General features: G+C 52.4%; 1 protein-coding gene across 1 annotated transcript in view; it reads right to left on the bottom strand.

Annotated features, from left to right (window-relative positions):
- LOC134984301 (synaptic vesicular amine transporter-like) overlaps positions 1–12,468 on the bottom strand; it is a 398,788-nt gene that overhangs the window by 68,129 nt on the left and 318,191 nt on the right. The window contains exons 7-8 of the mRNA XM_063949918.1: positions 10,734–10,777; positions 10,582–10,642 (exon numbers count right to left, since the gene is read on the bottom strand). Of these exons, the coding sequence (XP_063805988.1) occupies positions 10,582–10,642; positions 10,734–10,777 (105 nt within the window). The remainder of the gene's footprint in view (positions 1–10,581; positions 10,643–10,733; positions 10,778–12,468) is intronic.

The following is a 12,468-nucleotide window of genomic DNA, read 5'->3' as shown; positions in this document are numbered from 1 at the left end:
CAGTGGAAGCCTTAGACTTTATCCAGAGCTGCCTCTCCAATGTAATAGGATGGGTCTCTGATATTACCGAGTAAGACAACTGGTCCTTGGTGGGATCAAAGGTGAAACTTTGTTCAAGACTGTCCGCCCAAACCTCTATGGCCTTAGCCACCCAGGCTGTAGCAGTAGCCGGTCTAGCCATTGTTCCTGTGAGGGAGTACATTGTCTTGAGACACATATCTAACTGCCTATCTGGCAAATCCCTAAGGGATAATGCCATAGGCAGTGCCGTAACTAGGCATTTTAGCGCTGTGTGCAAGAGACAGCAAGATAGGGGCAGTGCGCGCTGCAGGCGCGTGAAAAATATATAGGAGCGTGGTTTTATGGGGAAGGGGCGTGGCCACAAAATAATAGCAATTCATACTACGGTGCACAGTAGTCTCCATTATTCAAATTACGCTGCACAGTAGCGCCACTACACCAGGTAGAGCCTCTTTTTACAAATTACGGTAGACAGTCCCGCTTTTTACACATTACAGCAGACAGCGTCCCCTTTTTTACACATTATGGCAGACAGCGTCCCCTTTTTACATATCACGTCAGACAGTGTCCCCTTTTTACACATTACGGCAGACAGCGTCCCCCTTTTTACACATTAGGCAGACAGCGTCCCCTTTTTACACATTGCGGCAGACAGCATCCCCTTTTTACACATTACGGCAGACAGCGTCCCCTTTTTACACATTGCGGCAGACAGCATCCCCTTTTTACACATTGCGGCACAGCGTCCCCCTTTTTACACATTGCGGCAGACAGCGTCCCCCTTTTTACACATTACAGCAGACAGCGTCCCCCTTTTTACACATTACAGCAGACAGCGTCCCCCTTTTTACACATTACGGTAGACAGCGTCCCCTTTTTACACATTGCGGCACAGCGTACCCTTTTTACACATTACAGCAGAGAGCGTCCCCTTTTTACACATTGCGGCAGACAGCATCCCCTTTTTACACATTACGGCAGACAGCGTCCCCTTTTTACACATTGCGGCAGACAGCATCCCCTTTTTACACATTGCGGCACAGCGTCCCCCTTTTTACACATTGCGGCAGACAGCGTCCCCCTTTTTACACATTACAGCAGACAGCGTCCCCCTTTTTACACATTACGGTAGACAGCGTCCCCTTTTTACACATTGCGGCACAGCGTACCCTTTTTACACATTACAGCAGAGAGCGTCCCCTTTTTACACATTGCGGCAGACAGCGTCCCCTTTTTACACATTGCGGCAGACAGCGTCCCCTTTTTACACATTGCGGCACAGCGTCCCCTTTTTACACATTACAACAGACAGCGTCCCCTTTACACATTGCGGCACAGCGTCCCCATTTTACACATTACAGCAGACAGCGTCCTCCTTTTGACACATTACAGCAGACAGTGTCCCCCTTTTTACACATTGCGGCAGACGGCGTCCCCCTTTTTACACATTACAGCAGACATCGTCCCCCTTTTCACACATTACGGCAGACAGCGTCCCCCTTTTTACACATTGCGGCAGACAGCGTCCCCTTTTTACACATTACGGCAGGCAGCGTCCCCTTTTTACACATTACGGCAGACAGCGTCCCCCTTTTTACACATTACGGCAGACAGTCCCCCTTTTTACACATTACGGCAGACAGTCCCCCTTTTTACACATTGCGCCAGACAGAATATGTAATTGGTAGTGGCGCTGCTGCAGCTGTCCCTCTGCCTCCGCATTGGCTGCCCGCCGCCGCTGTGAATGCTGGGATGAGCGAAGTACAGCAGTTTTGGTATAACCATAGGGGGAGTCACTGGCTGCAGTGGTTGTGGTATATCCATAGGGGGAGTCACTGGCTGCAGTGGTTGTGGTATAACCATAGGGGGAGACACAGGCTGCAGTGGTTGTGGTAAAACCATAGGGGGAGTCACTGGCTGCAGTGGTTTTGGTATAACCATAGGGTGAGTCACTGGCTGCAGTGGTTGTGGTATAACCATAGGGGGAGTCACTGGCTGCAGTGGTTTCGGTATAACCATAGGGGGAGCCACGGGCTGCAGTGGTTGTGGTACAACCATAGGGGGAGCCACGCGCTGCAGTAGTTGTGGTATAACCATAGGGGGTGTCACTGGCTGCAGTGGTTGTGGTACAACCATAGGGGGAGCCATGGGCTGCAGTGGTTTTGGTATAACCATAGGGGGAGTCACTGGCTGCAGTGGTTGTGGTATAACCATAAGGGGAGTCACTGGCTGCAGTGGTTGTGGTATAACCATAGGGGGAGTCACTGGCTGCAGTGGTTGTGGTATAACCATAGGGGGAGCCATGGGCTGCAGTGGTTTTGGTATAACCATAGGGGTAGTCACTGGCTACAGTGGTTGTGGTATAACCATAGGGAGAGTCATTGGCTGCAGTGGTTTTGGTATAACCATAGGGGGAGTCACTGGCTGCAGTGGTTGTGGTATAACCATAGGGGGAGTCACTGGCTGCAGTGGTTTTGGTATAACCATAGGGGGAGTCACTGGCTGCAGTGGTTTCGGTATAACCATAGGGGGAGCCACGGGCTGCAGTGGTTGTGGTACAACCATAGGGGGAGCCACGCGCTGCAGTAGTTGTGGTATAACCATAGGGGGTGTCACTGGCTGCAGTGGTTGTGGTACAACCATAGGGGGAGCCATGGGCTGCAGTGGTTTTGGTATAACCATAGGGGGAGTCACTGGCTGCAGTGGTTGTGGTATAACCATATGGGGAGTCACTGGCTGCAGTGGTTGTGGTATAACCATAGGGGGAGTCACTGGCTGCAGTGGTTGTGGTATAACCATAGGGGGAGACACAGGCTGCAGTGGTTTTGGTATAACCATAGGGGGAGACACAGGCTGCAGTGGTTGTGGTATAGCCATAGGGGGACGCACTGGCTGCAGTGGTTGTGGTATAACCATAGGGGGAATCACTGGCTGCAGTGGTTGTGGTATAACCATAGGGGGAGTCACTGGCTGCAGTGCTTGTGGTATAACCATAGGGGGAGTCACTGGCTGCAGTGCTTGTGGTATAACCATAGGGGGAGACACAGGCTGCAGTGGTTTTGGTATAACCATAGGGGGAGACACAGGCTGCAGTGGTTGTGGTATAGCCATAGGGGGACGCACTGGCTGCAGTGGTTGTGGTATAACCATAGGGGGAGTCACTGGCTGCAGTGGTTGTGGTATAACCATAGGGGGAGTCACTGGCTGCAGTGGTTGTGGTATAACCATAGGAGGAGCCACGGGCTGCAGTGGTTTTGGTATAACCATAGGCGGAGTCACTGGCTGCAGTGGTTTTGGTATAACCATAGGGGGAGACACAGGCTGCAGTGGTTGTGGTATAACCATAGGGGGAGACACAGGCTGCAGTGGTTTTGGTATAACCATAGGGGGGAGAAACAGGCTGCAGTGGTTTTGGTATAACCATAGGGGGAGTCACTGGCTGCAGTGATTGTGGTATAACCATAGGGGGAGTCACTGGCTGCAGTGGTTTTGGTATAACCATAGGGAGAGCCACGGGCTGCAGTGGTTGTGGTATAACCATATGGAGAGTCACTGGCTGCAGTGGTTGTGGTATAACCATAGGGGGAGTCACTGGCTGCAGTGGTTGTGGTATAACCATAGGGGGAGCCATTGGCTGCAGTGGTTTTGGTATAACCATAGGGGGAGTCACTGGCTACAGTGGTTGTGGTATAACCATAGGGGGAGTCATTGGCTGCAGTGGTTTTGATATAACCATAAGGGGAGTCACTGGCTGCAGTGGTTGTGGTATAACCATAGGGGGAGTCACTGGCTGCAGTGGTTGTGGTATAACCATAGGGGGATTCACTGGCTGCAGTGGTTGTGGTATAACCATAGGGGGAGACACAGGCTGCAGTGGTTTTGGTATAACCATAGGGGGAGACACAGGCTGCAGTGGTTGTGGTATAACCATAGGGGGAGTCACTGGCTGCAGTGGTTTCGGTATAACCATAGGGGGAGCCACGGGCTGCAGTGGTTGTGGTACAACCATAGGGGGAGCCACGCGCTGCAGTAGTTGTGGTATAACCATAGGGGGAGTCACTGGCTGCAGTGGTTTTGGTATAACCATAGGGGGAGACACAGGTTGCAGTGGTTTTGGTATAACCATAGGGGGAGACACAGGCTGCAGTGGTTGTGGTATATCCATAGGGGGAGTCACTGGCTGCAGTGGTTGTGGTATAACCATAGGGGGAGTCACTGGCTGCAGTGGTTGTGGTATAACCATAGGGGGAGCCATGGGCTGCAGTGGTTTTGGTATAACCATAGGGGGAGTCACTGGCTGCAGTGGTTTTGGTATAACCATAGGGGGAGTCACTGGCTGCAGTGGTTGTGGTATAACCATAGGGGGAGTCACTGGCTGCAGTGGTTGTGGTATAACCATAGGGGGAGCCACGGGCTGCAGTGGTTGTGGTATAACCATATCGGGAGTCACTGGCTGCAGTGGTTGTGGTATAACCATAGGGGGAGTCACTGGCTGCAGTGGTTGTGGTATAACCATAGGGGGAGCCATGGGCTGCAGTGGTTTTGGTATAACCATAGGGGGAGTCAATGGCTACAGTGGTTGTGGTATAACCATAGGGGGAGTCATTGGCTGCAGTGGTTTTGGTATAACCATAGGGGGAGTCACTGACTGCAGTGGTTGTGGTATAACCATAGGGGGAGTCACTGGCTGCAGTGGTTGTGGTATAACCATAGGGGGAGTCACTGGCTGCAGTGGTTGTGGTATAACCATAGGGGGAGACACAGGCTGCAGTGATTTTGGTATAACCATAGGGGGAGACACAGGCTGCAGTGGTTGTGGTATAACCATAGGGGGAGTCACTGGCTGCAGTGGTTGTGGTATAACCATAGGGGGAGTCACTGGCTGCAGTGGTTGTGGTATAACCATAGGGGGAGTCACTGGCTGCAGTGGTTGTGGTATAACCATAGGGGGAGCCATGGGCTGCAGTGGTTTTGGTATAACCATAGGGGGAGTCACTGGCTACAGTGGTTGTGGTATAACCATAGGGGGAGTCATTGGCTGCAGTGGTTTTGGTATAACCATAGGGGGAGCCACGGGCTGCAGTGGTTGTGGTATAACCATAGGGGGAGTCACTGGCTGCAGTGGTTGTGGTATAACCATAGGGGGAGTCACTGGCTGCAGTGGTTGTGGTATAACCATAGGGGAAGACACAGGCTGCAGTGGTTGTGGTATAACCATAGGGGGAGTCACTGGCTGCAGTGGTTGTGGTATAACCATAGGGGGAGACACAGGCTGCAGTGGCTTTGGTATAACCATAGGGGGAGACACAGGTTGCAGTGGTTGTGGTATAACCATAGGGGGAGTCACTGGCTGCAGTGGTTGTGGTATAACCATAGGGGGAGCCATGGGCTGCAGTGGTTGTGGTATAACCATAAGGGGAGTCACTGGCTGCAGTGGTTGTGGTATAACCATAGGGGGAGACACAGGCTGCAGTGGTTTTGGTATAACCATAGGGGGAGACACAGGCTGCAGTGGTTGTGGTATAACCATAGGGGGAGTCACTGGCTGCAGTGGTTTTGGTATAACCATAGGGGGAGTCACTCGCTACAGTGGTTGTGTTATAACCATAGGGGGAGTCACTGGCTGCAGTGGTTGTGGTATAACCATAGGGGGAGTCACTTGCTTCAGTGGTTTTGGTATAACCATAGGGGGAGCCACGGGCTGCAGTGGTTGTGGTATAACCATAGGGGGAGTCACTGGCTGCAGTGGTTGTGGTATAACCATAGGGGGAGTCATTGGCTGCAGTGGTTGTGGTATAACCATAGGGGGAGTCACTGGCTGCAGTGGTTGTGGTATAACCATAGGGGGAGCCATGGGCTGCAGTGGTTGTGGTATTACCATAAGGGGAGTCACTGGCTGCAGTGGTTGTGGTATAACCATAGGGGGAGACACAGGCTGCAGTGGTTTTGGTATAACCATAGGGGGAGACACAGGCTGCAGTGGTTGTGGTATAACCATAGGGGGAGTCACTGGCTGCAGTGGTTGTGGTATAACCATAGGGGGAGACACAGGCTGCAGTGGTTTTGGTATAACTATAGGGGGAGTCACTGGCTGCAGTGGTTGTGGTATAACCATAGGGGGAGTCACTGGCTGCAGTGGTTGTGGTATAACCATAGGGGGAGCCATGGGCTGCAGTGGTTGTGGTATAACCATAGGGGGAGCCATGGGCTGCAGTGGTTGTGGTATAACCATAGGGGGAGTCACTGGCTGCAGTGGTTGTGGTATAACCATAGGGGGAGTCACTGGCTGCAGTGGTTGTGGTATAACCATAGGGGGAGTCACTGGCTGCAGTGGTTGTGGTATAACCATAGGGGGAGTCACTGGCTGCAGTGGTTGTGGTATAACCATAGGGGGAGACACAGGCTGCAGTGGTTTTGGTATAACCATAGGGGGAGACACAGGTTGCAGTGGTTGTGGTATAACCATAGGGGGAGTCACTGGCTGCAGTGGTTGTGGTATAACCATAGGGGGAGCCATGGGCTGCAGTGGTTGTGGTATAACCATAAGGGGAGTCACTGGCTGCAGTGGTTGTGGTATAACCATAGGGGGAGACACAGGCTGCAGTGGTTTTGGTATAACCATAGGGGGAGACACAGGCTGCAGTGGTTGTGGTATAACCATAGGGGGAGTCACTGGCTGCAGTGGTTTTGGTATAACCATAGGGGGAGTCACTCGCTACAGTGGTTGTGTTATAACCATAGGGGGAGTCACTGGCTGCAGTGGTTGTGGTATAACCATAGGGGGAGTCACTTGCTTCAGTGGTTTTGGTATAACCATAGGGGGAGCCACGGGCTGCAGTGGTTGTGGTATAACCATAGGGGGAGTCACTGGCTGCAGTGGTTGTGGTATAACCATAGGGGGAGTCATTGGCTGCAGTGGTTGTGGTATAACCATAGGGGGAGTCACTGGATGCAGTGGTTGTGGTATAACCATAGGGGGAGCCATGGGCTGCAGTGGTTGTGGTATAACCATAGGGGGAGTCACTGGCTGCAGTGGTTGTGGTATAACCATAGGGGGAGCCATGGGCTGCAGTGGTTGTGGTATAACCATAGGGGGAGTCACTGGCTGCAGTGGTTGTGGTATAACCATAGGGGGAGTCACTGGCTGCAGTAGTTGTGGTATAACCATAGGGGGAGTCACTGGATGCAGTGGTTGTGGTATAACCATAGGGGGAGCCATGGGCTGCAGTGGTTGTGATATAACCATAGGGGGAGTCACTGGCTGCAGTGGTTGTGGTATAACCATAGGGGGAGACACAGGTGGGGTAGCAATCTTAGCAATGTAGTAAAAGACGCCCATGGGGGTTCTTTTTCAAGTGCTTGAGGGGTTGCGGAGCTGGGAGACACTATACAGATTGTGCAGTGATCATCCTGTGACAAATCCTGAGGTAAAACCGTTGTGTTACAGGTCGTACATGCTACTATTGTAGAAGCCACAGACTGCTTGGTCTTAGTTTTGTTAGACATAGCAGAATTACTGTGTACACACACAATTATGGCAATGTGCAGCATGCAACAGGAGTAGTATGTGACAAGGTCTGCGCACAAATTACAATATACAGTACAGTGTGGCAAATATAACTCCAAACACAGCAGTTTTCAAAGGTTAGAGAGAAATAGGGAAAGCAGTATCAGACAGAGACTGAAAGCCTGCAGCAGTACTAGCATAAGTCACATACAATGCAGAGTATACAATGTAACCGCAATGGGCGCTGATATCAACAACCCTGATCCTGTGGAGGAGGGTGAGGGAGGAGCAGCCCGGGGCGGGAAGACCGCTGGGGAATGGGGCCCTGGGCTGTGGGAGGGGCCGCTGGGGAATGGGGCCCTGGGCTGTGGGAGGGGCCGCTGTGGAATGGGGCCCTGGGCTGTGGGAGGGGCCGCTGGGGAAGCGCTGACCTCCCCTGTGCTGAATGTCACCACTGGTTCTCCTGACCTGTCTGTGTCCCCAGCAGCAGTATACATTAAAGCCCTGAAGCCCTGGTGGTCTAGTGTAGCCACAAGAAGAGTTAATGATCTGGGAGCACCTCAGCGCCACTGACCCTCTCTCCAGACCAGCGGTAAATGGACTGTGCAATACACAGGTCCCACAAGCAGGAGCCAGCCTGACCTGTCCCCCAGTGATCCGGTTGCAGTCCTGGGTACCCCTGTGCCGCTACTAGTGAAGGTGTATCACCAGGGGTCCCGCCGAAATCTCGCAGCCAGTTGTGGTGTCGCGGCCCGGTGGGGGTGTTGGAGCATCAGCGCTGGCTTCCTCTGCACTGCCACACACTGATTGCTCAAAGGAAACAAGAAAAAACTAACATTTTGCATTTAAAAGTAAAAGCTTTGCGTTTCAGTTTGCGGCCCCTGATCAGTGTGACCGGCTCCGCGCTGCGCGGGGTATGAAGGGAGAGGAGCCCAGTGCATCCTGGGAGGCTAACAAAGCTTTATTGTCCAGTGCTATATATATATATATATATATATATATATATATATATAAACCAGACATCTACAGCCTGTCAGTGTGGGATGTCTGCTCTGCATGAGCCACTGACTGTAGGTTACCGGGGAATACAAATATTGTCATGGCGACCTGCATACACACAGCACTCCATTGTGCCGCCAGCTAGAGAGGGGGGGCTGGGGCGGTAGCTGCGCCCTCCTCCCTTATTACGCACCAGGTGCCCATTCAGCAGAATAATTATAATGCTCTGCGTAGTGACAACCCCCCCTCCCAACAATATTCACCTCGGGCCTCACGGGTATCCAGCAAAGCTCCGCTGATGGTGCCTCCTGTGCTCCTCTGCTGCTCGGCTATCTCTGCCTGGCCTGCATGGCTGCGGTAAGTGATGCCACGCTGAGGGGGAAAGGCTGACGGAGGAGAGCTATGGACACACAGCTGGCACATGTATAAGTGCCGACCCAGAGCTGTAACTAGCGCCGACCGCCCAATTATTAATCCAAGCCGTGTCGGGTCTATATCACTTGTGGGCCTGGGCCGCAGTCCCAACAGCTCCAGTATGAATCCGGCTCTGGGAGGAGGGAGATTGGGAATTAGTGGCAGTGTGACTCCGGACTGAAGTCCCCCGAGAGATTGGGGCCCGGGACACTCACTACCCACGCGCCAATCTAGCTCCGTGCCTCATATGATCAGCGCTGACATGGCGGCCGGCTGGCCCACTGATTGCGGCCCCAGACTGCGTCTTGTGCAGAGGCAGACATCTATTGGGGCCCTGTTGTCAGATAGGAGGGGACCCGCGTGCAGCCTCAGTTGCGGACCCAGCTCCTCCCCGGCATCAGTAGAGTCTACTGCTCATGCGCAGGTCTCCGGGAACATGGCTCCCACAACTTGTTCCACGGGGACATCTCCATGCATGTGCGAAAATCATTCAGAAACGGCCGTGGCGGACATTTTCAGAGTGATTCCCGTCCGCAGTGCAGGACTGCCGTCGGGGGAATCCGGAGGGATAAGTATAATATATGGGAGGGTATCCGTTCACATGGTCGACCATGTTATGGTCGACAGTCATTAGGTCGACCACTATTGGTCGACATTGACATGGTCGACATCAACACATGGTCGACACATGAAAGGTCGACACATGAAAAGGTCGACATGATTTTTTTTACTTTTTTTTCTTTTGGGGAACTTTTCCATACTTAACGATCCACGTGGACTACGATTGGAATGGTAATTTGTGCCGAGCGAAGCGGCAGCGGAGCGAAGGCACCATGCCCGAAGCATGGCGAGCGAAGCGAGCCATGTGAGGGGACGCGGTGCACTAATTGGGGTTCCCAGGCACTTTACGCAAAAAACGACACAAAAAAGTTAAAAACCCCATGTCGACCTTTTCATGTGTCGACATTTCACGTGTCATCCATTTTCATGCGTCGACCATGTGTCCATGTCGACCATGTCAATGTCGACCAACAGTGGTCGACCTAATGACTGTCGATCATAACATGGTCGACCATTCATACCGGAACCATATGGGAGCGGTGTGGGCCGTGTGCACCACATTATAGAAAGGCCTATGTGTACACAGGTATCCCTGTAGCCTCCCTGATGGCAGCCTGACACTTGAGGCGTCTTACGTATGATCGTCAGGTTCAGAAGATACAGTATATTAATCAATGGCGACCAGAAAGACAGAAGGTTTAATGGACACACAGATATAGCCAGGCCCGTCTTTGCTGATTAGTGTGCTGTGTGTAGCGTGGCCATACACGGACACGTGTGTATAATCCCACCCACAGCCCGTAGACACTACGCTGTCACTCCCACAATGCGTGCGCACCGCGGGGAAGATGAGCCTGGCTACACCGGCGTGCCCTGTACACGCCCTGCGCGCTCACACACGGGGACAGCTGCAGATTTAGCGCAGTCACTCGCAATTCACAAATTTGTGCGTATGCTGGAATACACACATCCTGTACAGTCTATGCTACCGATATACAGTAGTCCCACTCAGATATACTGTGTATATATATGGACATACTGTAGATGTATACACCCATACACACACATATATATAGTACCTGCAGCAATCATGATATAGGGGTCCTTCAGGAGGGTGAAGATAGAGGTCCCGGTCTGACTCTGAAAGAACAGAATGAGAATGCGGCTGATGATTGGAGTTTGCTCTCACGTCATATCTTACCGAGGTGACTGGGACAAGGTGCCGACTTACCTCCGGCTGCACTCTAGAAGGCTGGAGGATAAAGAGCTGGAGCGCTGGACAGGGAAAGAAAGTAAAGGTTGGTAACATAATATACATACAGTAAGGGCTCTATCCATGAAGCAGAGAAAAGAGAGGAGACGTTGTTCATGGCAACCAATCAGCTGCTCTGTATCATTTTATAGTATGCAAATTAAAAATGTCACGTCAATGCTGATTGGTTGCCATGGGCAACTTCTCCACTGGCTCACTTCTCCACACTTATCACTGCTTCATGAATAGCCCTGATCCGGATCAGTTACTGATCGCTCTATAGAACACACGGGCGCGGATTATTAGGTCTACAGTCAGTAGCTCTGACGGCACCAAATCCCCGGTTATCTGCCGCCCTGATACTTATGTCAGCGCTGGTTACTGACGCAGCTGTGTGTATATACCCTGTACTCGTCATATATTGTATTGAGCTGTAAGTCGCTGTCTTCATGTTTTGCTTGTTTACCTGTAATGGGCGCTGCCGATCCCAGGGGGCGCCATATAAATACATGATGATAATAATAATAATAATAGGTGGACATTTTTGGGGGGCTGTTTTGTCACTTTTCTGCCCCATTAGTGCCCCGCGTCCCCTTGCCCCGCTTCCGTCAGGTTACTATTCCCAATCGTAGTCCACGTGGATCATAAAGTATGAAAAACGAAACAAAAAAACTTCTGCCGACCATATGTGTGTCGACGGGAATCAGTTAGATTCTCATCCGACGGTATCCCGGCAGTCGATAGACCCACCCCAGTATCCTGAAGGTCGCCACACTCCAGGCATCTAGATACCGACGTTGCTTGGGATACCGGCATCACAATACCGACAGCCGGCATCCCGATCGTCCTGACAGCTGGACGCACTGGCGTCCTGCCGCATGGGGGGGGGGGAGGAGGTTTATGCAGGATATGGAGGGTTAGGGTGCAGTGCCGGTAAAGTTAGGGATCGGGGTGGGAGGGTTAGGCACTTAGAAGTGGAGGTTAGGGTTAGGCACATAGAAGTGGAGGTTAGGGATTTGGGGGTGGGAGGGTTAGGCACATAGAAGTGGAGGTTAGGGATCGGGGTGGGAGGGTTAGGCACTTAGAAGTGGAGGTTAGGGTTAGGGATCGGGGTGGGAGGGTTAGGCACATAGAAGTGGAGGTTAGGGATCGGGGTGGGAGGGTTAGGCACATAGAAGTGGAGGTTAGGGATCGGGGTGGGAGGGTTAGGCACATAGAAGTGGAGGTTAGGGATCGGGGTGGGAGGGTTAGGCACTTAGAAGTGGAGGTTAGGGTTAGGGATCGGGGTGGGAGGGTTAGGCACATAGAAGTGGAGGTTAGGGATCGGGGTGGGAGGGTTAGGCACTTAGAAGTGGAGGTTAGGGTTAGGGATCGGGGTGGGAGGGTTAGGCACATAGAAGTGGAGGTTAGGGATCGGGGTGGGAGGGTTAGGCACTTAGAAGTGGAGGTTAGGGTTAGGGATCGGGGTGGGAGGGTTAGGCACATAGAAGTGGAGGTTAGGGATCGGGGTGGGAGGGTTAGGCACATAGAAGTGGAGGTTAGGGATCGGGGTGGGAGGGTTAGGCACTTAGAAGTGGAGGTTAGGGTTGGGCATCAAGCGGGGAGGGTTAGGGCTAGGCAGTGGGGAAGGGAGGGTTAGGGTTAGGCAGCGGGGAAGGGAGAGGTTAGGTTTAGGCAGTGGGGAAGGGAGAGGTTAGGTTTAGGCAGTGGGGAA

Source organism: Pseudophryne corroboree, assembly GCF_028390025.1.
Source record: "Pseudophryne corroboree isolate aPseCor3 chromosome 3 unlocalized genomic scaffold, aPseCor3.hap2 SUPER_3_unloc_48, whole genome shotgun sequence".
NCBI lineage: Eukaryota > Metazoa > Chordata > Amphibia > Anura > Myobatrachidae > Pseudophryne > Pseudophryne corroboree.
Note: the sequence above shows the minus strand (reverse complement) of the source record. Positions and strands in the feature narration are given on the sequence as shown.